At 35.9% G+C, this 27,048-nt stretch overlaps 1 protein-coding gene and 1 long non-coding RNA gene across 2 annotated transcripts in view; one reads left to right on the forward strand and one right to left on the reverse strand.

Moving 5' to 3' along the window:
* Positions 1-1,132, forward strand: part of LOC141415432 (uncharacterized) — a 175,867-nt gene extending 174,735 nt beyond the window's left edge. The window contains exon 5 of the long non-coding RNA XR_012440442.1: positions 19-1,132. This is a non-coding gene — a long non-coding RNA (uncharacterized lncRNA). The remainder of the gene's footprint in view (positions 1-18) is intronic.
* A 6,441-nt stretch (positions 1,133-7,573) lies between these two features.
* The window catches only part of Lurap1l (leucine rich adaptor protein 1 like), a 38,637-nt gene continuing 19,162 nt past the window's right edge, over positions 7,574-27,048 (reverse strand). The window contains exon 2 of the mRNA XM_020186035.2: positions 7,574-8,315. Coding sequence (XP_020041624.1) covers positions 7,941-8,315 — 375 coding nt within the window. The 3' untranslated portion in view covers positions 7,574-7,940. The remainder of the gene's footprint in view (positions 8,316-27,048) is intronic.

Below are 27,048 nucleotides of genomic sequence, written 5' to 3' on the forward strand. Positions count from 1 at the left end.
CTTTTCTCAATTTCACAGAAAAACTTCAAAACTGAATTCCTAAGGACTTCAAGACCTGCAAGTTCATATATGTTCCTCATCAAAATAAGAACCTCAAATAGGAAGAAAACGACATTTTTACTGTGGTATTTTCATTCTTTGAAAATGTAATTTAATAGTTCTAACTTATCTAACTTTGCAAGTTCTCTGGGAGGCTTTAACATTTACTAATTAGTCTTCCATCTTGGAATGAAGCCATTTTCAAAGGTGGACTGGTTCTTGGGAATCTGGAGACATTCACATTGTAGCTCTCATCTCCAATGGGAGACTCTGGTCATCAATTTGATGAAGTCCTTTGCTCTAACTGCTGGAAAATATTTAGGTCTAGAGCCATGTCTGGTGAAACACACTAGGATTTTGATATTCCAAACTCCGATCAATTGTAAAAATTTGGGAGGAAAATAAATTTTTTTCACAATATTGAGGTTTGAACTCGGGGCCTTGCTCTTGCTAGGCTAGTGCTATCTCACCTGAGCTACAGCCTCCCCCCCATCCTTTTTGCTTTGGTTATTTTTCAGATTAAGTCTCACAATTTTGCCTCTGGTTGGCCTTGAACTGGGATCCTCCTGATTTCTCTCTCCCAAGGAGCTGTGAATACAGGTTTACATTGCCATGTCTGGACTCATGACAGATTTATTGATAATACATTTGGTGAACTTCTAAGGAATAAGATGATCTCTATGATAAATGGTGTATGTGACTACAATAGTATCATCAGCCACCATTTCTTCACCTATTTCCTCATGATTGACCTAACAAAACTAGTAGAAAAGAACTGCATTCTTGTTTGTACTGACTTATTAATCTATAATGAATCTATAAGAATAAGTCAATGTCATTTATTTGGTGTTATGTCCATAAGGGTGAAAACTTTGTCCCACGGTCATGGCTAGATACATGGGCAATTGCAAAAGGAGCTAACTTCTGTGGCTTCTATAGAGGAGGTTGGTTGATTAGAAATGATGATTGGATTGGTCATGCTACAGTATATGTGCATAAGCTATGCACACTATGATGAATGAGCCAGTCTGAATTTCTTCTTAGATATAAAACAGAATCTTCCACTTCATTAGTCATTATAATGATAGTAACATCACTTGGCAAGCACTATGTGTGCTAAAAGATATTTTAAGCAATTTTAAAATATTAAATAACTATAATTCTATGATGCAGGTCTAATTATGCCCATTTTACAAATGAGAAAACTGGCACACATATAAGTAACATTCTTTTCCGCAATCGAGTAATGGGTAGAACAGAAAGCCTCTGGGATCAGTCTATACTTTATACCACTCCTTAACTGTAGGTTAATAGCTATGCCGTTTTACCTCTTAGATGCCTTTGTTTCCCTTTTTATGTTATATTATTTTAATTTTAAATACAATTCATTATTTTTGCCTATTGGTTTTGCATTAAAACTGAAGTGAATGACGTGCTGCAAGTGCAGATCTGATAATTTTCTGAAGTGTAATTAATTGCCCACTATTGGTATTAGTTGCCCAATATGTCTCATTTTTCCTAATTTGTAAAGAGAAATATTATTTCACATGTCCTCTGTCAGCCTCACCATACCTAATCTCAGAATTGTATAATCTCAGAATAATCACATAATCTCAGAATTTTTAAAAAATTTTATCTGTGGTCTCATATAATCTCAGGAGTTTTAAAAAAATCATATCTGTGGTCTGTTACAATATGCATAATCACCTCTATCCTTTATTATCATGAATAAGTTTTTCAGAAATTGTTTGAGAGATTCATTGTTAATAATTTTACATACAATCTTTAGTCAAAATCACAAAGAAAATGCTTTGAAGTAAAGGTCAATTGATAAGAACTTGGTATGCATCAGTGATAAATGAGCTAGGGGCCTTTCAGCTTCTCACAGACACTACTTTACTTGAGAGGGGGAAAAAAGAACAAAGCTGATAGCTAGAACTATATTTGATTTATAGGTGGATTTGGCCTATGTAAAAATAATTGTAGCAAATGACTCTGAGAAAAATTTAAAAGCATCAGGAATGCATACATTTCCCTGTGGGTACATGATCCCCCCTTAGAAAGAATGAAATATCACAGCTTCTGACAAGTCTTCCTCCCACATCGGATAAACAGGCACTGCACATGATGCTAAAGACTTGAAAGAATGCCAACTTTGGGCAATGTTTGGAATTTAACCAGTACTCAAATACAGGTAGATGTGATTCCAGTACTGGCTCTGGTTTGGATCAACCAGGTCTTAGGTTAAGCATGCTACACAAAATATCCATAGTGATAGGTGAGAATATTGGAATGCTGGTTAGGGTTTAATGGAAATGTTCTACTAAATATTTAAACAATGATAACTGTGATTACATAGAAATAGTGTAAGATTGATGTACCAGTCAACAAAACAAAATCAATGCTGAGCAATAGAAACTGTACCATGCTGCACATTGCTCAGTGCCTGGCCTCTTCTGATAATGTTTTTTCTCTCTCTTTCATTCTCTTCTCTCTCTCTCTCTCTTTCTCCTCTGACAGTCTTGTCTTTCTCTTATGAGTCCCACTTAAGTAATCGAGGGTCATCTTCCCGTCTAAGATCCTTACCTTAATCAGATCTTCATTCTTCCTACCAGAGAAACATACTATACATACGAGACCTTTGAAGGCAGAGTTCATGTCTTCCTCATCTTTGCTTCTGGTATATAGCAGTCATTGCCTGACACCTCAGTGGTACTCAGCAAATGTTTCATAATTGCTTTAGTCAAAAAATATTGACAGATACTCTTCTAGGTGGTGAGAGATATGACAGTGAGCAAAACAGCATTCTTGTTCTTGTAGACTTTATGTTGTAGGGTAGGAAAAGAAAGAATGCACAGAAAAGTGTGAATTAGATAATGGTAAGGGTTATGAGGAAAACAAACCAAAGTAAGGAACATAAAAACTGCCAGAGTTGCTATGGAAGAAGTCTTCTTACACAAGGTGCCATTTGATTGGGGACCACAAAGAACTGGGGAATCAAGATTTATGATTATGTAGAAGAACATCTTAGAAAGGAGGAATCACAAGCACAAAGATTATGAGGTTGGAACATGCTTGGATTTTGAAAATTTTAAGGAATAACAGGGATACAAATAAAGCCTCACAATGACAGATGGGGTGAGATGAGATAGAAGAATGACAGATTACTCAGGATTTTATAGTCTATGGTAAGAATTTGGCTTAGACTCTAGCAGAGTTGGAAATCCATCACAGCATTGGAATAGAGGTTGGCAAAATTTGACTTGGATCTTGCAAAATTACTCTGCTGTGTTAACACTGACTATGGGAAGGTGGGGGTGGGTGGCAGCACAGAGGTCGTGGTAAGAATTTGTAAGACTCCAGATATATTTCTAAACTGGAATTCATGTGATTTGGATGTTGTGTGAGGAAAAGAGAGTAACTAAGAATGACTTCAAGAATTTGAGCTTAGAATTTGATGACAGGAGGGAGGCACTGCTTACTAAACTGGGGAGGATTGCAAGATGTTCAGAATGAGGGTTTTGTCAGATAGTAAGCAACAAAGATTATGGCAGCAGGTGGACATGGGAGACTGGAGTTCAGGGCAGAGGGTAGGGCACAAGATGTACATTTAGAAGTCTCAACACATACATGTCATTTAAAATTATGAAACAGAATGAATACCATTGGGGAATCTGTTTTAGAAAAGCAGTGGGCCTAGGGTCACTCTTGCATTTGGAGGTCAGGAAAATAAAGGGGAAACCAGCAGGGAACTCTGCGAATAAGCAGGCAATGAGGAATGAAGGAATCCAAGAAAAAGTGGTGTATGGGAGCCAGGCGAAGACTCTTTCAAAGAGGAGTGATCAACGGTGTCAACTGCTGCTGAGATGTCAGTAAGAGGAGCTTTGTGAAATAAGTATTTTTTGTTGTTGTTGTTGCAGATGTGATTGTGTTTTGATGAAGTTGGGAAAACAATGACGAACTTGAAGTTCTTGGTGGTGATCCAAGTGTTTTTATAATCATCCAATAGTAAGGAATCTTTGTTACATTTGTGAACATTGACAAATACTTAAAACTTTATACTATGTAATTTAGGCGTGACTGGTGGAATAAACAATGGGATTTCCTTGCTGTGAAGACTTCTATGTTGGTTGATCATCTAGAGCTCCTTTATTTGCAAAATGCTAAGAATGTACTTGTTTTAACTTGTCTGAATTCCTTATGTTATTTCCCCTCCATTAGAACACTAACCAGTTCATAAAATTGATTAATGTAACTCAGGCACATTCCATTTTCTCTGGAAAAACATAACCAAGCAGGCAGAATAGTTTGAAAAATACTTTAACTTTTTACCCCATTCCCTCATGGTGCTAACGGATCAAATATCAAATGCTTCAGTTCAGAGATTAGTTATGGGGATTCTTCATTGAAAATGCTACAACCTCTATACATTCATTCTCTTGAGACCAATGGATTCATTACTAATTAGTCTTGTGTAACCGCACAGTCCCCACGTATTAGCAAAATCAACTATGAAAACATATAAGATTTCCTATATTTAAATCATACAATCTATACTTGCTATCTTTTGCAAAAAAGATCGTGATAAATATAAAGCACATAAAATACTGAAACTCAAGTATTCTGTCAGTGTTTATTATAGGTTCCTTAAAGTACAATATATCAATGAAAACTACTCACATTTCTCCTGCATTACACTTTTATGATTTTCTTCATTCTTCTACAGAGGAGAAATTTGTAAAGGGTATAGAAGAAAAAAAGGGGAAGCTGGTTGAAAAATAAAAACCCTGTATAGCTATCTTAAACATAAAAAATGTCTTTTTTCAGAAATGAAAGACAGGAAGGTAAAACAGGTCCTGTCTGGGGGTTGGTATCAGTGGGAGCAGTGGAGGATATAAAGAATGTGTGAAGGAGAGCAAATATGGTAGAAATATTATGTACTCATATATGAAAATGGAATAATGAGACCTGTTGAAATTACTTTAAGAAGGGGAAAGGGGGGATAAGAGAAAGAGGGAGGGAGTGAATCTAATTAAAATATAAGCACTTTTGTAAATGCCACAACGTGCTCTTAGCACAACAATTATATGCTAACAAAAATAAAAATAAAAAAAGAATGATGACTATTTTGGGAAGCTACATGGCTGAAGAATGTGACATTTGACATTATGTGTAGTTTGTATGAAAAGGGGGCATCAGCTTCTATGGTTCTCTTTGATTATTAACAGTGGTCCATATTTCTCATATAAAATGTTCTATATAATGATAAAATAAATTTGAGTTCACAGTCTGAAACTGAACGGAGAACATTTTCCTGATCATAGATTTTTTCTAGGCAAATATAGGGTTTTAAAGGTGTTAAATTTGATTCTCTTTTCTCTTACATTGTTGTGTGTCCACCTTTCTCCTTTAAGGATATACATTTTACAATGCTGTTTCATTATCATCTGTCTGAAATTCATTGATCTTAGTTTTCAGGATGTTTTCTCTGTTGGTTCACAATGAGAGCTCTTGAATTTTAATCTGATAAACACTCTATGCTAAAAACTGCTTGTTTTGGTTCCAGATTAAAAACAAACATAATAACCAAACAACCAGCCTTTACTAAGTTAAAACAAAAGTATATGGAAAGGGAGGAACATATTAGGAACTGGTTTGTGGCCAACTTCCTGATTCACAACCAGGCATAAACCTAAAAAAAGGGCTTGATAGGCTCAGTATCCAGAAACATGGATATATAGACCAAAGGGAAAATAGTTGGTTACATTTTTTTTTTAATCATGGGCTCAAGTTTGCTTTCTCATCCATATTATATTATTTAATGTCATTAAATAGCAAAGAGATTATTGGGTTTCATTATTAGGAAGTAGATAGACCAAGCTCAAACAGTTTCCTTAAACATGGAATGGTGGACAGGGAATATAGCTCAGTGGTAGACCAATTGCTTAGCCTGTGCAAGGCCCTGGCTTTAATTCCTTGCATCGTGGAAAAAAAGAATGAAAGAAAGAAAGGGAAGGAGGGAGGGAGGAAGGAAGGAAGGAAGGAAGGAAAGAAAGCACAGAATAGTGGCAGTCCTCACATCATGAAATTTGAGATTGCTGTGATGTATATTATGAAAAGAAATTTATACATGTTTGTAACAGTGGAACTGCTCTATGGAACTCAGGAAAAGAGGGAAGGGAAAAGAGAATGACTAAGCATCAGTAATATCATAAAACATGATGTGAAGGCAGATGATATAAGGCTATGTATTGAAAGCTGTTGAAAAATGGGGTGAGAGGTAAAGGGGTAAGGAAGAGTAATGGAAGTAATTGAATGAACCAAAGTAAAGAACACACACAGTGTGTGTGTGTGTGTGTAGGATACTAGTGGGAGGAGGGAGAGTGAATGAAGGAGATTTAGGTGAGGGTATATGGTTGATGGACTTCATATACCTATAAGAAACAGAACTAAGAAACCTCTTGCAATTGCTTTTAATAGGGCAGGAAGAGGTTGAGGGGGAGAGACGATGGAGGCAATGCAAGTAATGTACAATATGTCTAATTGGAATTGTCACTATGAATCCCCCCATAATGAATATATCCTAGTAAAAAAATTATACATATAAATTTATGGGAAAAGATCAGTGCAAAATACAGGCCATGGTATATTTTAACTAGAAAATGAACAAGATATGCCTTGGAAACAAAGTTGACAAGTGTGCAATGAGTATATAATATCAGAGGAATTTGGGGGAAGATACATTTTCTCAAGTAGGGATATTTCTTAGCTATAAGTAAGAAGATTTTTTGATTCATATTGTAAAGTGTTTTGTTTGGTGCATAACCATATATCATCACGGAGAATACTTTCAAATCTTAATTGTCTCACTAGGAATCAAGATAAAAGAAATGTAGAGAATTAAAATTATTACATCAAATCTAAATGTTTTCACTTACCACATTATAATATGTCCAAGTGTCACTGCAGAACACTAAGAGATTATTTATCCATTCCAGGATAAAAAGTATCATATGGACTTCATAAATAAAAAATGATCCTAATTCCCTAGACATCTATTATCTTTATATTTATCTATCCATCCATAGGTATGCCTCTATATGCTTATATAGCCTATCAATACCTTTAAGAAAATGTCAACAAAAATCTCAAAATACATTTAAATTCAGGAATCTTTTACTTCTGGTCACCTTCATACCTAATCTCAGTTGTTCTTTGAAATTTTGGAAGTTAATACACATTATCACTCAAATAAGACTAAAATTTGTTAAACTCAATGGTGACATAAGGTTAATTTACAGTACCAACACCAGGATGAGTTGAACAGATTGTTTATCATTGGAGGTTTCCAAATCATGGCCAGATAGAACTATGTGCCTTATAGTGTTATTGACTGTAGACTAGGACATTGTAGTCCTTGAATGGTGTCCAATTTTGGTCTGAACATTTTATTCAACTTAATACATAAAAAATGATATAACTCAGTATCTTCTGGAAGATAAATCTGAATCCCTTAAGAACATAAACAACAAAATTAACAGTTATCAGACTTTGGTTTATTGTAAAATTTAATAAAATTTTTCTTCTAATCCCTTACCCCTTGCTCTGAAAACAAAAGCAAAAACATAATTATTGCTTATTCTTTTCCCCCCACTTTGTCTATGCTACTGCGAAAGAAGGGAGAAAATTTCATTATAATAAATAAAAAGAGATGTAACAGAGAAAAATAAATCAGTCTAGATGAAGAAATATTAGGAGCAACAGAAATATCATTAAGCAGTTTAAAAATAAGCTTCTTTTAAAAGGTTGCCTTATTTAAAAAAATCACACCAAAAATATAGCAGCAGAGAAGTATGCATACAAGTTAATTGCACACCAGTCCCATGCAAAAAACTGGCTCATTAGCTAAAGCAGTAGTACTCAGAATCCAATTTAGGATGCTTTGGCAGTGCCTGTGAGTCCTCTATTATGGAGCTATCACTGAATTGGTCCAAGTCTGATGGGGTCTGATGGCCTGGAACATCATCTGCCAAAGTGTCCAGATAGCTTCCTACAGAGATGCCATCCAGCCCATCACTGCCATCTTGTAGGCTATTGTAGCTGCCATGTAAGGAGGTGCTCTGACTCTCCAATAAACTGCACAGGCTGCCACTGAGGCTGCTGCCTCGGCTGGTTATGGTGGCTTTCTCCTCAATCATCCACTTGATGGACTCAATGCTCTCATTGATGACAAGCAACTGGCGCATGAGCTTGACGTCTGTGGCTCTGAGGTTAACCTATGGAGGGGAGAGAGGAGAAAGCCATGTCAGTTATTGAACATTCTTCAAAAAGCCCAAATGCATTTGTATTTTGCCTACTGTAGTACACAGTTTTAAATTCACAAATATAAGTACAATGCATTTGATTTTAAGATCTCTTTTGAGGTGTTGACCCCTGGTCAGAAAGAGTTGTAACCAAAGAACTCACTTCCTGCCAGATGCATCATGCTCCAGAGGATTGATAAATTTCCCACTGCATCCCTGACCCTAACCATGCTGCCTGAACATACTGCATTGAATGGCAAGTTCTCTGCTAAGAAATGTATTATCTTTCCAGTCAGATTAATATTTATCCATATTTACATGGGAATATGTGCGTGAATCCTGGGACATAGAGAGCAAACATTAAGGAATCACAAGCATCACAGCACTCTCTTCTCATGGAGTGATAATGTACCAGGAATCATTATAAAGGCTCAACATTCACTAGGAAAATCTAATGACACTATACTACAGGGAATATTATTTCTCATTTTATGGATGAAGAAACTGAAATCTATAGAAGAGGTGAGAGCACAGAAAAGGCCTGCATTCCTTATTTAGACATGTGGAGTACTCAATAATACTTTTGCTTTTAGGAAGAACCAAATTGCTCTGTATTCCCTAAACCCAAAAGAATGCTAGTACACTAGGATGGTCTAATTTACACAATGAAGTTTACAAATAGTTCTGCAAATCTGATTATTTCAGATCTTTCAGGGGCCCCTGATCAAAACTGGGATTTTTCTTTATCAGAAGAAACTAAAATTCCCCTGTGTTCCATTTAGGTGTGTGTGGTCTTCCTGATAATTCTATGCTACTTCAGAGAAATCTGTCTCCAAAACCACAAAGCACAGTCTCTGTATGTTCCAAAATTTAAAGGGAACATTTGCTTACATAAAGAGTGCAGTGGCTTAGGGTAGGGGGTTGTTTTAAGGTCTTTCATGATTGGCCTTGTTCTTGTTGGAATTTAAGAACTGTAGCTCTTGTAAGAAGTCCAGTGCCTGGACTGGGAGGCAGGGACATGTTTCACCATTAGAGGTCCTACTCACATTCATTATGGCTTGAAAATGGATGCCTGTTCCTTCACTTGGGGTATTAACCCAAAAGACTGAGCCATGACAGTTCTCTCTCTCTTTAAATCCATGCTAATTCAGATTTGTGGGTTTCTAGAATTATCAAGGCATTCATTCTTGAGTAACTGAAGTCATTAGAGAAAAAGGAGCCCATTGTCTCCAAAAAGTATGCATTCATATAAAAATATTTCCTGGTAAGGAGTTAATCCATAACTGAAAGTGAACTTTGGATTGAGTGAATGTGAAGGAACAAACATTAGGAGAGATGAAATTTTCATTTATGACTCCAGCAGATGCCAGATTACAGGTTTCAAAAAAAAAAGAAAATATAAGTTTAAGGACAACAAGGATAAAATACACTTTAAAAAACCTTGAATTAGGCTTGGTGATGTGACTCAAGTCTATAATCCTAGCTACCTGGGAGGCCAAGATCTGGAGGGTTGCAATTAGAGGCTAGGCAGGGCAAAACTTAGTGAGACCCTATCAACCAATAGTTGGGTGAGGTGGTACAGGCTTGTCATCTTAGCTACATGGGAAAGCACAAATAGGAGGACCATGGCATAAAGCTAGACCCTATCTCAACAATAATCACAACAAAAATTCTTGGGGCATGGCTCAAGTGGTAGAGCACCTGCCTAGCAATCGTGAAGCCCTATGTTCAACCCCAGTATGCCCACCTAAAAACCTCTTGAGATATTAAAGTTACTTTCTCGTCTTCTATGACACAAAAGCATCAAAACTGGACTGCACAGATGACAATTATTTCTCTCTGAAGTGTTCATGAACAGAAGGACATGAATTCCCTAAGTCTTGAGATGTTTCTCTGTTTATGATGGTGTCTCAATGACCTTGCAATGACTGTGTTGAGGAAGCAGGTTTTCTGGCAGTCATTATTCATCCCCCATTCCCAAAAAGCCATCAAGACTGTGTTCAACTTACAAATAACCTGATATTTACAAATCACTAGCAACAGTGGACTGGTTAGTCCACTGAGAACATAGAAAATCAATGAGTCAAACTCTTACAAAATTCTTTTTTTTGTGTGTGGTACTGGGGTTTGAACTTAGGGCCAAGGCCTCATGATTGCTATGCAGGCACTCTCCCACTTGAGCCACTGTGCCATCAAACTCTTACAAAATTCTCATCAGGATCTATAGCTGATAAACTTCACCATTAGACGCATGGTGCAATGCCAATTGGGTCATTCCAACAGCTCTGCAAATGGAGAAAATACAGATGCATGTGTTCATGCTCTGACTATTTCTGACCCCCACCTTACTCCTTTCCCTTGAAGTAACTCCAGGCTCTATTGCTGACCCTCTTAACCTCCATTGTTCTTTTAGTTGTATCTTACAATATCTCTGAATTTTTGTGCTGTCAAGTACTGCTACTGATTAGCACGTCTTTCAGCCTTTTCTTCAACTAAGCTGTAAGCCCCTTAAAGAAAGAAACCATGCCTTACATTTCCTCCCTATCTCAAGGTCTGTCCTAAGCAATGATTAATTTTTAGGAAAAGTCATAATTTTAGAGTCTGTGAAAGAACAGCTCTTAAGATAGTAATAAATACATGTTCCCAGCAACTATGTCACTCAGGGGTTAAAATGTACTTAGAGTAAATTTTCTGCCAGCAATTTTTGTCATACTTACACAGTGGCTACTTCTAACACAAATTTTTCAATTTTATTGAGCAATAAGAATAAAAGGGGAGTGGACTATGTACTAACAAAAGCTTCCTTTGACCATGAAATGATTTATTTCAATAAGAAAATCTTTTGCTTCTGAAGGCAAAACAATCACAGGCCATTGAACCACTGTTGGAGAAAAAAATGACAAAAGCAAGTCAGTTAGAACGTGTTGATCTGGCTGATAATGATTAAAGATTTAACTGCATCTAACCCTGTGTCCTCGCAGGAGAGTAAACAGCTTCCCTCTGTGGGAGCGATGGGTGCTCTGGTTCACACGGTTGGCTGCTGCTCTACTTCTGGGAGCTCCAGCTGCAGAGCCCTCACCTGCCATACAGGGCTTTCTCCAAGAATGAAGGTGCAGTTATGCTACTGATGAACCTTGAAAGTATGAGCCCTTTGCAAAAAAAGAAAAAAAAAATCACATTGCTCCTTTTTCTAATAGTTGATTTGCCTTCCTGCACTGTAATTCATCTCAGTGTTTGTGATGTCTGTCCATCGACTAAGAACACAGCAGCTTCACCCTGGTGGCATGAAGCCTTGCAGTTCTTTCAGCTGGGGTCTTTTAAGTCCCATGATTTTATATTGAGAGTTGGGACCCTTCTCAAAGTCAGAGCTTAAATGTTACTTCCTTGGAGAGTCCATTCCTCATTAATCATGGTGTCAGATTCCCATGCCTAGCTGTGTTAATGTCTCATGTCTGTTGTTTCTTTCGTAATATACATGACTAGTTGATGTCAACCAGCTTATTACTTGTTAACTGATTATTTTCTGTCCCCATTATGAACATGATGAAAGTAACAGAGTGCAAAGGATTTGGTCTGCCTGGTCACCATTCTGTGCCTAGACCTATAAGAGTGCTTAGCACACAGCAGGTACTCAATCGGAGTATGTCTACTTTTGCTTCAGATTGGCCCGTGTGTCAGAAACCTGGAGTTTGGCTATGAGTCAAAAGGAAAGTAGTTCCTTCTAGTCTTAAAGCAGTCTCAGCCTACAATCTTATTTCTATTCAGTCACAAGATTCACACATTGAGTAACTGGTGGTAAGGTTCTTCCCAGCTTAAACATACAGAGCACATGATTGCATATCTAGAAGGAAGTGGACTTCAAGGCATGAGTCATACTTCAAACATCATTCTGCTTGCTCAGAGGTGATAATAACTAGTTTTAGCACAGCACGTGTTCTGCAAACACTTGAAGTGATTTGAACAAAGGGAACAAACAAGCAGGATGTGTATCCCTCTACCCCCAATAAAAATGTTTGGGCTGATTGATACAAAAAGTTGTCAGTGGCCTTTCCCTCTTCCTCTTCACTTCTCTTCCTCAACTCTGATACTTACAATTTCAGCAATATGATTGATTCATCTGTATACTAAGTTGCTCATGCTTCAGGACTGTGGCATAACAGGACTTTGTACTCTAGGGAAAATGCTTAAATTTCATGCCATTTTCTGACAAGTGATGAACTGGGTTTATGGAGGAATTGGAAATGGATGATCCTGAAAGAGCAAATATTTTTTATGGTAAACTTTTCTAGATCTATGTTTTCCTCCAAAGTATTGTTTTAATACTGAAAAAAATGCAAAGGTTATGAATTTGCATGATGTGTTCCAACAAAGAAACAGAGAGCTGCTCATCAAGTTGACTTCTTTTGTGGTCGTGTATGAGGAATGTGGTATATGAAGAATGGGGTGTGAGAGTCTAGTCTGCCACTGACATTATCTCACTGTGTGACCTTTGGACAAAGTGACTTAGTGTATAGGACCGCAGTTTCCCTACACGTGAAGAAGAATAATAGTTTTATTCTGCATTCCATGAGCCATAGGACTCAGTTAAGGTGGAAAGACCCTTCTGTGAGCAAAGCTGAATTCTGCCCAATGAAAACTGAATTCAATTCAGTAGCTCACCTAATATTTTTTTTTGCATTTTCTATTGAGGTTTTAGATAGTATTTGATAGTATAGATAGTATTTGATAAGAAGATGCTGTAGAGAAGAGACAGAACAATCAATTTTGCTGCTTAGCACCTTTAGCACACAATGCAGCTGTTTAAAAAACTTGTGTCTAAAGTCAGAAGTTTGAGCTCTGCGAATTTTAATTAACTTATCAGCAATTGTGTGGTAATAATGATTATAATTTGTACTCTGTACTTTCACCAGTTGTCTATAAATAATCATATTTATGTTCTAAGACAATTATGCATATCATTGTTAATATATTTAAAGTAAATGAAAAGTACAATAACCTGCTGAATGTATCTTCCAAGTAGGGAAATTTAAAAATAATTTATTACATATAATAGTTATAGGTATTGTGATATTTACAATTGTGCTTACAATGTATCTTAGATTTACCCCCTCTGTCATTCTCCCTCTTCCCTCTTAATACAATTTCAACAGGTTTCATTCTTCTATTTTCATATATGGTACAAAATACATCTACCCTATTTACACTCATTCCCCCTTTCCATGTGTCCACCTACATCCCACTGGTATACACCCCCGAGAATACCTCTAAAATAGGGAGATTTTTACTCTATCTTGTCATACTGGAGGCTAGGTTAGCACTGTGTGATCATACTTCTCATACAGTCCTCCCCCACTGTATTCTTTTATTTATGAATACCACGCAAGTAAATATCATACAAGCAAGCCATTTTCCAGCTACACATTCCTACTGGAAAATTCACAATATCTATGATACAAATCCCAAATGTCCTGAAAGCTATAACATGAATTAGAAGGAAGAACAACTTCTTTGCAAGTTCTTAATCAAGCTCATGGAAAAAAGATCATACTTGCCTTTAATATGATGCTCAAACCCTAATTTCTAATCAGGAGCACTAATCAGCAGTTTTTTTCTTTCTTAAAAAGCAGAAAGAGTTTAGTTTTGGTAAGGTCTCTTTTCTAGGAATATTTATTTCTGTGTAATCATACCTCTCATAAAGTTCTCCCTATTTTTACTTTTATTTAAAAATGTTGACTAAACAACTTTAAAACATCTGTATGATTTGAAGGTAGGTTTTGGAATATTGTTTCTCCAGGAGCTAATTCCAGTGTATTTTTGCATGCTCCCTTGGCAAAAACTTCCTTGTGTCCTGATCTGCTCCTTCTCTCACGGCATCCCGTCATGCACTTGATGGTCACAGAAGATTTTCTGCCTACCTGTCCTTAAGATTTCTGGCAGCTTTATTAACAATTATATTTACAAAGCATTCCTGTAACTGTTTTCTCAGAGGATCCAGAGGGAGATTATTGTCTCTGCGATGTCAGAAGGTACTGTACAACATTTCCACCTCCTGCTTTAGAAATCTTTAGGAGAAAAGCCTGCAACCATGTCCAAGTCAGTGCTGAGCCTTCCGCAAAGATTCCCTTTGTGTTCTCAGTTGGCTCCAAATTTACAGCAAAATTTGTTTCTAATGGAACAACAGAGAATTCCATTTTTATGTCACTCAGATTTTTCTTCCTCCATTTGTGTTGTTTATAGGTTGAAATGAACAAGAGCCAAAACAGTTCAGTCTTTCCTCAAACTGTATAGGAGAATGATTTTCCCAAAGACTAAATTACACACATTAAAAACACTGCTATCAGTATAGCTGACCGAATGATGTTGCTTGGATAACATAGAAAACTGCATTTGGTTTATTTGAAAGGGGCACATGTGACTCCCTTGATTCTTACACATAAATTCCTGCCACCAGGCCAGCTCAGGAGATCTGTGCAGCACCTCTGGTGAATCTTCTGGTTATTAAAGTAAGATGTGCAGCTTTCAGTTTTACTCCATCATATTCTAGGTAATATTGGTACCTACATGTCTGTGATTTCAATTCTTTTTGCATATATATTCCCTGAGTGCCTTCTCTACACATGTGCAAAGTACAATTTTGTCTTATGCCACAGAATGTAAATCACCTGATCTGAGATACACTTAGAATGATTTAACAAAAACACAGGCTCCCCAAGTTCACAGCAGGGAAGCTGATACACAAAGAAGTATGTCCACTAATTTGTAACAAAAATTCTGTGTACAATTTCTTTTTCCCAACCTAAAACTTAAAGTAGTATTTCCACTTGAAAGTCTAGGCCAGGATATGTGCTCCTCTGTTGTGACCTGTAGTAGCCATTCTTGCATAGTAAGGGAAAGCACATAGAATGGTGTTTTGGTTCAACAACCAGCTCCCTAGGAAAAGCATACATATACCTGTAGGTGCATAGTTACACACTATGCTGGTCAGTTTTCCATCACTGTGACAAAATACCAGAGATAATTACTTTATAAGGAAGAATGATTTATTGTGGCTTGCAGTTTCACCTGTCATGCTTTAGGCCTGTGGCAGGCAGCACAGTATCTCATGGTGGAAGAAGTCTGTTCACCATATAGTGACCGGGAAGAAAACAGAAAGAAAGCAAGAGACCAGGGTCCCAATATCCCTTCCGAGGATATGTACCAATGACCTAATTTCCTTGTAAGAAATCCTACTTTTTAAAGGTTCCTCCACCTCGCAACAGCTTCACAGGCTGGGGACCAATGGGAGACATTTCAGATACAAATCATACCATATACATAAATATAACACAACTTTGCTGATATATATGACGGGTAATACACTTCATAAGTAATAATAAAATATAAATTTGCTTTCATTATAAATTTCAAAAACCATTTGATCCTTAAATAATGCTATTGTTTATTCTTATTATATCCTAAGATACATAGCAATTTATGCTTGCAGTTGAAACAAGATTTCACAGAGTTGATTCCATTTCATTCTTTTCTCAATAATCTTTTACCATTAAATATGATGTGATCATCTGTTAAACTTTTTCTCCTTTAATGCAATTTTTTTATATTTATTTAAACTGAAACCTGATTCAGTCTCAAGACTAGTTATGTTGGAACTTTACTGGTCATCAATTATGTGTGTTACACTTTACTGAATTTGATAGTATTTTTTGAATACATGGAGAGTGCTTCCCTTTTTGTCACTATTATTGATGTATTACCTAGGGATGCTTTTCATGTTTAATTTGCAAGTACTAAAATTTCTTCTATCATTTCTTTAAGTCTAGAATCAAGAAAATAAAACTCAAGTCCTTATTTATAGTGTTTCCTTATTTCTGTAGTGTAAATATTCCTATCATGGCCAATTTCAAGCTATGAAATTGGTGTCATGGGATGGAGTTGATAAGATACTCAGTACTTGAGCCTATATACTATTTTCACCCTTACAATAGAAATTTTAAATCACTACAAGAAAATAACTAATAGTAAAATGCAGTATAATAATTACAGTGATTAATTTTTAGTACTTATTACCTTAGTTTTAAATATAACATTTTGTAGGTTATTAACAATTAGTTCATGAAAATTTAATAAACAGCCCACACATCCTAGTAGGTGTTGACCTCAGGACACCATTGCAAAGGAACAGATTGAAAGCTAATCTATTGCATTTTGTGATAAATAGATTAAAAACTTTCATTTAACCACTTAGGGCTTTTATTTTTCTATATATGATTAAAACAGAATGAAATTTTATCTCTTCATCTGAATAGAGTTTGAGGTAAATGTAAAATATGCAAAATTATTAATGATTTTTATGGAAATTTTCAAATATTAAATATAGATTATCTTTCAGCATCAATGAGACATGAAGTACACTGGGAAAGGAAATAACCAAGGTACTGTATCTGAAACTGAGTGGAACCTTTACATTTTTGTACTATGATAATTTTTGATGGATATATTTCTAAAGTATGCTGCATACTACTCTACTTTAGCAAGCAGAGCCACTTAGATGCAGGTAGCAAGGGGCCACCATTATTCAACAATGCATTTGAATATTCAACAAAGCATTTAAGATTTGTTGAGGAAAAATGACTGTACTCTGCAATTTATGTATCTTCCAGTAATGTCTTGATGCAGTCATTAGATCTGTTTGTCTCAGTTCTTATGTGTTCTGTCTTCTTTCCCTCAATTTTATTTCCAGTCTCATATCTGCAGCCCAGTTGTTCTTGAGTAACAAGTTCCATGGTACTGCATTTGTAATTTCTGAGCTCTTTCCAACTGGTTGGTAGCCTCTAAAATGTATCCCCATTACCCCACTCCCCTGGTGTCTATATCCCCCTGAAGTTCCCTGCCTTCAAGTGTAGATGGGGCCTATTGTTTGGTTTTTAAAGAACAGAATATGGCAAAAGTGATGGGATGCTTTTTTTGAAAGAAAAAAAATCACTTTTTTTCCATTCATGGATTCTATCTGTGGCACACCATCTTTCTTGCCTTCTGTGAGGGAAGCCAACCTCTATGCTGTGAACGGCCCTATTGTGAGATAACCTGGTAAGCAAATGAGATCTCCAGACACTAGTTAACAAGGAAAAAAAAACCTACTGGGGTTCATGAGTGAGCTTCAAAGGGGATCTTCACCAAACTGGGCCTAGAGATTACTGTAGCCCCATCTGGCACTTTAATGGCAGTTTTGTGAAAGACCCCCGGCCAGAGACACTCAGCTATTATGTGCCCAGACTCTTGACTCATGGATGCTGTGAAATAATACACACTTGCCATCTGAAGTTGCAAAATTTGGGGGTACTTGTTATGCAGCACATATAACTAATATACCAAGGCTGTGCACACATGGGTCACTTATTGATTAGCAAGGGCTTGGAAATCTTTCTACTGAGAGATGGAGTAAGTGGTTAAATATTTATGGATAAAAAGAAAGAATGTTCAAGGGAAGTCAAGGTCAACATTGAAGTGACCCATCCTGTATCTCCCACAGGACAGACATTCTTCCCCCTGAGAGAAGGTTGTTTCTTACACTGAAGGAAAAATGACAGATGATATGTTTGGCAATTAAGGAACACAGATGATGCTTTCAATGGATGTCACTTACAAATAAAAAGCAGAGAATATGCTGATAATTAGTTAAATTTAGATAACAACATTCAGATATTTGAAGAGTTTCAAATATACTGAGATAAACATAGTGACATTACTGAATTTTCAATATTGACAACTTTATTCCATAATAATCTTGCTTTTCAGAATTCCTTATTTGATTTGAAAATGCATTTGAACTTGGACTTAATAAGGAAAAGGGGGAGAAGATTAAGACTGGAATAGAAGTTCCTAGTAGGAACCAAAATTTTTTCATATATTTACTCATTTTCTTTAGAGAAGGTCCTCTATAAAATGGCTCTTTTGCATAAGAAGTATAACTGAATTACTGGCATTTTGTTGTGGTCACTTAGTTTTACTTGCTGTTGATAATTTGGGAACATTTGAAATGCTTTACTTCATGATGCTGGGGAGGAGTCTTGTCTTGTTTTTCATATAATGCCTGAACACTTGCTAAATAATTTCATTTGGGAACTTTTGGGTCAGAGATGCTCTGACTGGGAGCAGTGATGTAACTCTCAGTAGCCAGAAGCAGTGATAAGAAGAACAACCAATTAAAAACACCTGCTACATTCTGACACTCACTGGTAATGTTTTGGTCAGTCTCAACTTTACAAAATGGCTTTGAGAGTGTGAATATAACTGTCTGTCATTTATCATACGCTTCTAATGCCATGGACTTAGCTGGCTGCCTTATGTATTAATTCATTAATAAATATAGTGTCATTATTTCACATAGCACACCTATGTGAAACTGATCATTCTTTTCATTATGGTTGCAGTCTGATATGTAAAAATCTTGAGAGTTATCACTCCCATCTTCACAACAACAAAAAGGATGAACAAGGTGGAATCAACAACTAATTTTAGGACAATCAGAGAATTGAGATCACAGGAAAAATTGGAGCCCTGAAACACAGGTCAATTCAGAGAATCATTGTATTGGAAGCAGAAACCCAGGAGCAGAAGCCCCAGTGAGAGCCAAGGCCAGTAGTGACAGTTTCAACTGCAATTGGTGATTCACTGGCGGTTCAGCCAGGGACTGCCTTGTGAGCCTGAAACTAAAAGGGCCCAGTCTCAGGCAGATCTCCACAATTCCATGAGTTCTACCTCTAGGAACCCACCAGGTTTTCATTATTCCTGTATTGCTGGCAGGGGAACTGAACTTCTGAAGTATACCATTTAAACCAGCTGTAACTTACTACTCATTCTCTCATTAATGAGCTAAATCAATCTTTGATACATGTTCCCTCTATGTTTGTGTGAGTCATGTTTTCACCTTTATACTTTGATAGACTTGGAGATTTTCATAAGGAAGCACTGTTTTCTCACCTGCCGGAGCTGGACAAACAGTTACCTAAGAAGCTTCTCGAATGACTCACAAATTGTAATAGAACTTTACCTTTCTGACTCTCAGTTTCTTCTTTTGGTTCAGTGTTTTCTTTCTTTCTTTTTTTTTTGTTGGTGTTCTGGTTTGTTTATTTTGTTGTTGTTTCAGATGTTGTCCATATAATTCAATGTTTTGTTTAAGGTCACGTCCATTTTCACAACTAGATAATGAATCACTAGGCTTGTCTCAATTACGTAGTCAAGAGAGCCCTCATGAATAAAATGTGTAAAACAGCCTATTCCAGGGACTAGTAGGTACTGAACATCAAAGCCACTAAAGGTCAAATAATTTATAAATTATTTCCCATCTGAGGTGGCTGTAATTAGCCATCTGGCTTCATGATGTGTTTACTCTGTTATACTTATAGGTAACAGAAATCTATTCTCTGTTGTGTGGGAGGTAATAGAGAATATGGTTAGTCGATCTCTACTGTCTACTTGTTTGCTTGATTGTCAGCTCGAATCCATGAAGAAAATATCCCATGTCTATGTAATAGGAGAACAAACCCTTTGAGATTGCATGGGTTGTGTTTTCTGGTGGGCCCTGTGCCTGGTATTCTAGACTGAAGTATCAAGTCCTGTAGGTGGCTGTGGGAAAAACCCCTTAACACTCATTAACATGAACATGAAACACTTCCTTCTAGAGTATACTAATAAGTTAAATTATAATGTCTGTAAGTAAAAGAAAACTTTTCTAATCATAGAGGCTAATAAATACTTGCAAACATTTTTTATTCTCTGAATTCCTAGAAAATAAAGAATCTAGACTCCAATACACTGAATATCCTGGTCTTTTAAGAAAAAAAAATTTTGCAAAAAATTCCTAACTGAGATGCATTTTTATATGTGAATCGAGATGACATGTATTGGTTTGATAATTTCAGTTTATAAATAGCTAAATGTCTTTTCCTTGTTTTATCAGTACAGAGAATATAACTTTTTGAGGTTTGGATTTATTTTCTAATGAAGATATTAGTTAATCTTAACTTCAAAAACTTTCTTAAACTGGTTGACTAATTAGATAAATGAAATTTCTTCGATATAATGTTTAAGAAAGCATGCAATTATGTATGCTCTCGATTATACTGAAATACAATTCCGAACCTTTTCTCATTCAACTATAATTATGTTCTGTACTGTGTCAGTTTAAACATAATTTACAAGATGTTCATTAATTTTTGGCCTTAGACTAATTATTAAATCAAGTTAGTAAATGAACATCTGTGAATATCTGCAAAGTTCCTAAGGAAGATAGAATATTGAAACACTGATCACCAATTGTGATAGCTTTGCTTTTTCTTTTAATAGGTCATAGAGTAGCTATACTTTGATGTTATTTATTGAGCATCTACAAAGGAGAAGAAGGGATGCTTTTGGCTTTGAGGGTCTGATAATGTAGTTGTGTAGGTTTTGCTGCACTACTGAAATGCTTGCAGGTGACAAGCAGTGACTACTTGCTGACTTCTTTTAGAAAGAATCTTAGCAATTGTGGCTTATGTGGGTGGTCGGTATTGTACGAAGAATAACCAATGCACAGAGTGATAACTAAAATGTGTTTTTCCTTATTAAAGGGGAGAGTATTTTTGTTCTCAATCAAAATGTGTGCTTATTCCACAATGTGAAAGAAAATAATAAAGGGCAAATTTAAACTGATATAGAACACTGAGTAAATATATAAAACAAAACTATAATAAACCCAAAAGGTCAAAAAATTCCCCACCTTTGTTTGCTTTGTACTGTACTGATTACAGTAATAACTCTGAAAAGAAATGATAAAATGTATTAAAATGTTGGTAAAACTTGATCAGCTTTGGCAGATTTATTAAAAAGAAACATTTTAAAGGAACTTGCAAATAAAATACTGTCAAATATTTTATTAACGCAACACTAGAATAAAAATTTCCATCTGTTGGGATGAAAAATTGGTGTGAGAGAATTTAGTTTGTTCTTAATAGGAAAGTAAAGGCTATTCTATGCAATCTGGCCAGTGAGCAGAAATTTCTTGTCTAACCTGAAGAACTTTCTGAGCTTTGTGCTGACATTGGCACGTCCTAATTGTTAAAAAAAAAAAAAACAAAAAACCAAAAAAAGAAACAGAGAGAAAGACCCTTAATAAAAGGATTCCTACCTAATTCCAAGCTACAGTCATTCATTGTTTTCAGACATATAATAGTGTTTTAGTCAAATAAGAATAAGACACTGAATAAATAGGGTTGTGATTTAAGATGTCCTTTACATCCAAACCATTCTTTGGGTCCTCTGCAAGTGTCCCTGGGTAGTTGCCTTAGATGAAGACACAAAACAGCTACCATATGGCAATCCTAGTTAATGAATGGATATGATTATGTTCCAAAAAAAGTATTTACAAAGACAGGTAAACTGGATTTAGTGAGTTACCCAAGTCCCAGCCTCAAAGGTATTAAAAAAGAAAGCAAATAAATAAATGAATAAAAGACCAGACACTTCCTGGCTGATTGAACTCAGTGTACTCTTCCTACTAGACTATTTGCCTCTGCCTCCCTGTTTCTTCTTGTAACCACCCTTTCCATCCTGATTCCCCCTCATCGAGTGAAGTAACTTCTTAGCATATGCTTGTTTTATTTCCGTAAGATTCATGCACTTTATCTGTTTTGAAAAATGTACTTTGATAAACTAAATTAATAGCCATAGAGAGAAATCTTATTAGAACTGACACAAGTGCAGATGGGCTCAGTACAGTATGGACAATGCAATGACAATAAGGAACTTAAAAAAAAAAATGTGACTCTACCATGAAAAGTATCCATTAAATGTTTGTCCTAGGCCTTCAATTGCCTATTAACCTTAATTTATTCAGTTCTTATATTCATTAAAAATGTCACCTGGATGCTTAAGACAAAGTCATACACTGTGTTTAATACTTCAAATATGACTAGATAAGCACTGTCCTTTCAGTGGAAATCACCATGAATTCCATGAAAAGAATGGATTTACTCACTATTTCTAATGGATTTATGTGGCTGATTGTCTATGTCTGAGAGTATAAGAAAAAAAAAAATCAAACCAAAGTTTTTTTCCTATTCTTTCCCTCAACAACCAACACAGAAGACTTCTGGGATGAGATGTGTGGGATGGGGTGTTTCCCCACATACCAAGCAAGCAAGAATTTCTACAGTGGACACTAGCTGGGTGCCCTCAATTCAATTCAATTCAAGCTGATACTATCTCCCTGGAGACAGTATCAGATCCTGCAGATTAAGAGCTTAGTACCATAAGACTTTCCCTGCTCCTGATACCAAGCTTTAGGTTGTTTTCCTGTATTTCTGACCCACCAGCTAAAATTCAGCCTCCCAAGACCCCCTCCCTTGGGTTCAATAAATTTTGTAGAGCTGCTCACAGAGCTTAGGGAAACACTTTACCTAGATTTATCATTATATTATAAAAGGTATCACAAAGGATGCATGAAGCAAGGAATAGGGCAAGGGGTAGGGGAAGAGGCCCAGAGCTTCCACTCCCTCTCCAGGTGCTCCACCCTCCAGGAACCTGCACAGGTTCAGCTATCCAGCAGTTCTCAGAGCCAACTGCATTTGGATTTTTATGGAGGACTCATTACATAGGTATAATTGATTAAATCACTGGCCAATTTAATTTCGGCCCTACCCTCCCCAGAGGTTGGGGGTGGGACTGAAAGTCCCAATCCTCTTGTCATTCAGTAGTCTTTCCATGGTGACCAGTCCCCATGCTAAAGCCACTTAAGGTCTTCCAGCCATCAGTTGACTCACAAGAATACAAAAAGGCATTTGTTACTTTGGGGATTCCAAGAATTTTAGTATGCCAGAAGACAGGGAGGAAGACCAAATATAGATTTCACAATATCACACTGTGACTCAGCCTATACCAAGTATTAAGTATTATGATGAATCAGCACTGAAAGTCTTACTTAGCTGTTTACATTTTATTTTCACAAGTAGTTTACTGATATCTCTGGCACCACAAATTATCAATGACTATAATTATATATGTCTATCTCATCTTTCCAAAATTAAAGCATTTAAACTGCCCTTCCCCATGCTACTATTCTGAACAATGATTATGATTTATTTTAAGTGAAATTCAATGAGATAGCAGTGCCTGAACCGTATTCTCTTTTCTAAGTTAGTATTCTTCTACGACTTTGCTTTAATTAATGCAAATTAGTTAAGGACTGCAATTTAAATTGACATAGGCCAGCTTTATTAATGTCTCTTTCTGGAATGGATGGTAACTCCTTTAGTACTAAATTTGCTAGACTCTAAATACCATTTCATTCTCCTGAATCCAGAGTGACAGATCCACTCTTAGAAGAAATTGGACTGGGAATAAAAAATTAATTTGTATATGTGAAACATAGCTGTTTTCCATTTCTTAGAAGCAAAAATGAGGGCAAAGTACTTTTCAAGTGAGTATATGAAACAGAGGGCTTGACACTGAATTCTTTTCTTGATCTCCCACTTCCTTTCCATAAACCCAGACTTACTGTTCTTAAAATTCTCATGGCAAATATGTTCTTTCTCTTGAGTTTTGAGTTGTTCTCCCTTTGGGGGGACATTCTTAGTTTCTCTGAAGTTGTTTATGTCTTTTTACAAAACGGATGTTAAGGAGGTTTGCCACATAATTTTCAAATACCACAAAACTCATTGTTCCCAATTTTAGCTTCTAAACATACTTTATGTTTTAAATTAATACATTTGAAAATGTTCTTTGCTGGGCATGGTTGTACATGCCTGTAATCCCATGTACATACCTGTAATCCCAGCTACTCAGGAGGCTGAGTCACGAAAATTCTAGTTTGAGGCCAATTTCATGGGACAAGCAAGACCTCTTCATAAAACAACAACAGCAACAACAAGAAGTTCTTTTTTAAATTGTGCTGGGTGGGAATACATTGTAGCACTTACAAAAGTTCTTACAATATATCAAATATATCATACAGGGATTCACCCCCTCCACTGTTCTCCTTTATCCCTTCCTCCACCCAATTCCTGGAACAGTTTCAACAGGTGTCATTTTTGCATTTACACATATGCGTACACAATTTTTGCACCATAATCACCTTCCTATTCTCTTTCCCCGCCATCTCCCCCCTCCTACTGGTACTGCAAGATTTCCTTTTTAAACTGTATCCTCAGCAGTTTAATGGAATTGATCTAGGAAAAACGTCTTTAAATGATAGATGGTTTTAGAAGCACATGTTTCTTTTCAGAAAAAAAAATACACATATATATGTGTATATGAACTGGTGCTCTAAAATAAGGAAAAGGGGTACAGAATCTTAGATATACTTCAGTAACTGCTAATCCACAAATCCCCCTGAGCAAGTTTCTTAATACACTTAACCACATTTAAAATAACATCCTGATGCTAGGCTACATCAGAGAAATGTAGCTACACTTAATTAGTTGAAGCTTGTGGAGTGTTAGATATTTTTGGATGAGTGGGGCAATAGTAATTGCAATATAATTATTGTAATTAAGATACCACTTTTTCTACTTATACAACTCACTGGAAAACTTTTTTTTTTTTTTACTAATTTTGATCTTTATCATTATTAAAAAGTCCTAAATATTTTCAGTTGCTTTTACATTTTGGGAATCACAATCAGCTTTTACCTAGTAAAAATTAAGATGTCTAATTTTCTATTTGAGCTTGAGAAGAGAGACAACAGACACATTACTTCCTTTCCATTGCAGAAATTACTAAAATGTCAAATATTCATATAATCTTAACAGATTACTGTTCAGGCATGGATTATACCGTTTTACAGAAAGAGTTTACCCAAATACTTTCTCTATATTTAAATTTAACTAAGGAGTGATAAATCTATTTTCCTTTTTGGCTCAGTGTGTATGTATGCATAGATCCTAGCCCAAGAGTTTTCATAGAATTTAGCTGTCTCCTTTACTTTTAAAATGGTATAATGTAGTTTAAATGGTATGAAGTTGTAGTTATGTAGGAAGAATAAGTCTACAGATCTAATGTACAGCATAAGAACTATACAGCTAAGGATATTGTATGGTATGCTACAAATTTGCTGAGAATAGACTTTGGGTGTTCTTATCACAAAAGTATTTTCAAAGGTAACCATATGAAATGATAGATATGCTAATTTTCAGTAATCATTTCACTATGTATATCATAGCATCACGTTGTATACCTTAAATATATACAACTAAAATTTAAGTGGCACAAAATTTTAAGATGCTTCACATTCAAGGATGTTGGAAGTCAATGCAATTAAACAAGTCAATTATACTGACTGAATTTTGCTTCCAGTAAAAAGTTGCTTGTACTCTTATTCAAAAATTTAAATTATATGTTGGCTTAAGCAAAGAAAAATTTTCCACTACACATTATTTAAGTAATTTTAATTTTAAAAATCAGTACTGCCTAAATCAAAATACCTAATATCATTAGATATTGTACTGCTCTGAGGAATTTCATTTCTACATTGAAGAAATGGGTTGAAATACTTACCTGTGATTATTTCCATTCAGGCATAAGAATTGCAGATTCTTAAGGCTGAAAAGAGCCATTGTTAGTGATGAAGTTAGACTACAAATTCAGGGTTGACTTACTCAACACTGTACCACTGAGTGTCAGAAATTTTACACCTCAATCTATTGATTCCTATTCACTAATATGTTTTGATACTAAAAAATGTGACTATTTTATTATGGCATGACCAGTGTCATGTTAACTTTTGATATTTCCTCTACACTTTCTGATATGTTAGGGTGGATAAAAGTCAGTATCTTCTTCAAGAAAGGAACAATTCTATAACTCAGGTTAAATAATCACTGACCTGAGTAAACATTTCTGCACATATCTGCACGATTCTGCCTTTTATATTTGATGTCTGTCATATGAGATGTGAATTCAACACATAGTTTTCAAGCAAGGATAAAACCTCACATTTTACTGATAAAGAAATGGACTTGTGAAGATATTACAATTGCCTGAAATTTATAAACTGATTCAAAATAAGTAGCTGGGAATACAAATGTATTTCTGACTTCTATTTTTATCCTCTAATATTGCTTACATCTGAAAATTACTGCTGCCTAGTAAATGGTTTGTGAATAGCTGTCTAGCACTACAAATTAGCATACATTCAATGTTAATTCATCACTTCTCACTTTGAAGGACCACAAATGAGGATGATAAAAGCAGATGTCTAGCATATGGTAACAGATGGGTCACCACATTTAAAAAGAGCTACTGGGAATACCCTGGCTTGCTGTTCTCAATTCTTATCAAAAAAGGTGAAAAGGATGAAGAAGAAAACAATCTAGGCAAGGCAGACTTAACAGGCTACTAATTTTCCCACCATTTTTAATTGTCCTATAAAAATATGGGATTGGCGGTTTGGTAGCATGTCCATAGCCTGGTAGAAAAACTCATAAAACAAAAGCTGAAGGGTAGATAGGATCCTACAATACCACTGGAAAAACAGGGCTGTTGGTGGCAAGAATTACTGAAGCAGACGGTACATGATGAATTCATCAGGACATGTCCAGACAGCAGCCTTCTAATACCAAGTTTTACTATTCTTTCTCATATGATGCCCCATCCTAATTTCACACTGAAAATATCACCTACAAAACACTTATAATTTGATATTATGAATTACAAATAAGAATGTTTATGTTAA

This window comes from Castor canadensis, chromosome 13 (assembly GCF_047511655.1).
Source record: "Castor canadensis chromosome 13, mCasCan1.hap1v2, whole genome shotgun sequence".
Classification (NCBI taxonomy): Eukaryota; Metazoa; Chordata; class Mammalia; order Rodentia; family Castoridae; genus Castor; species Castor canadensis.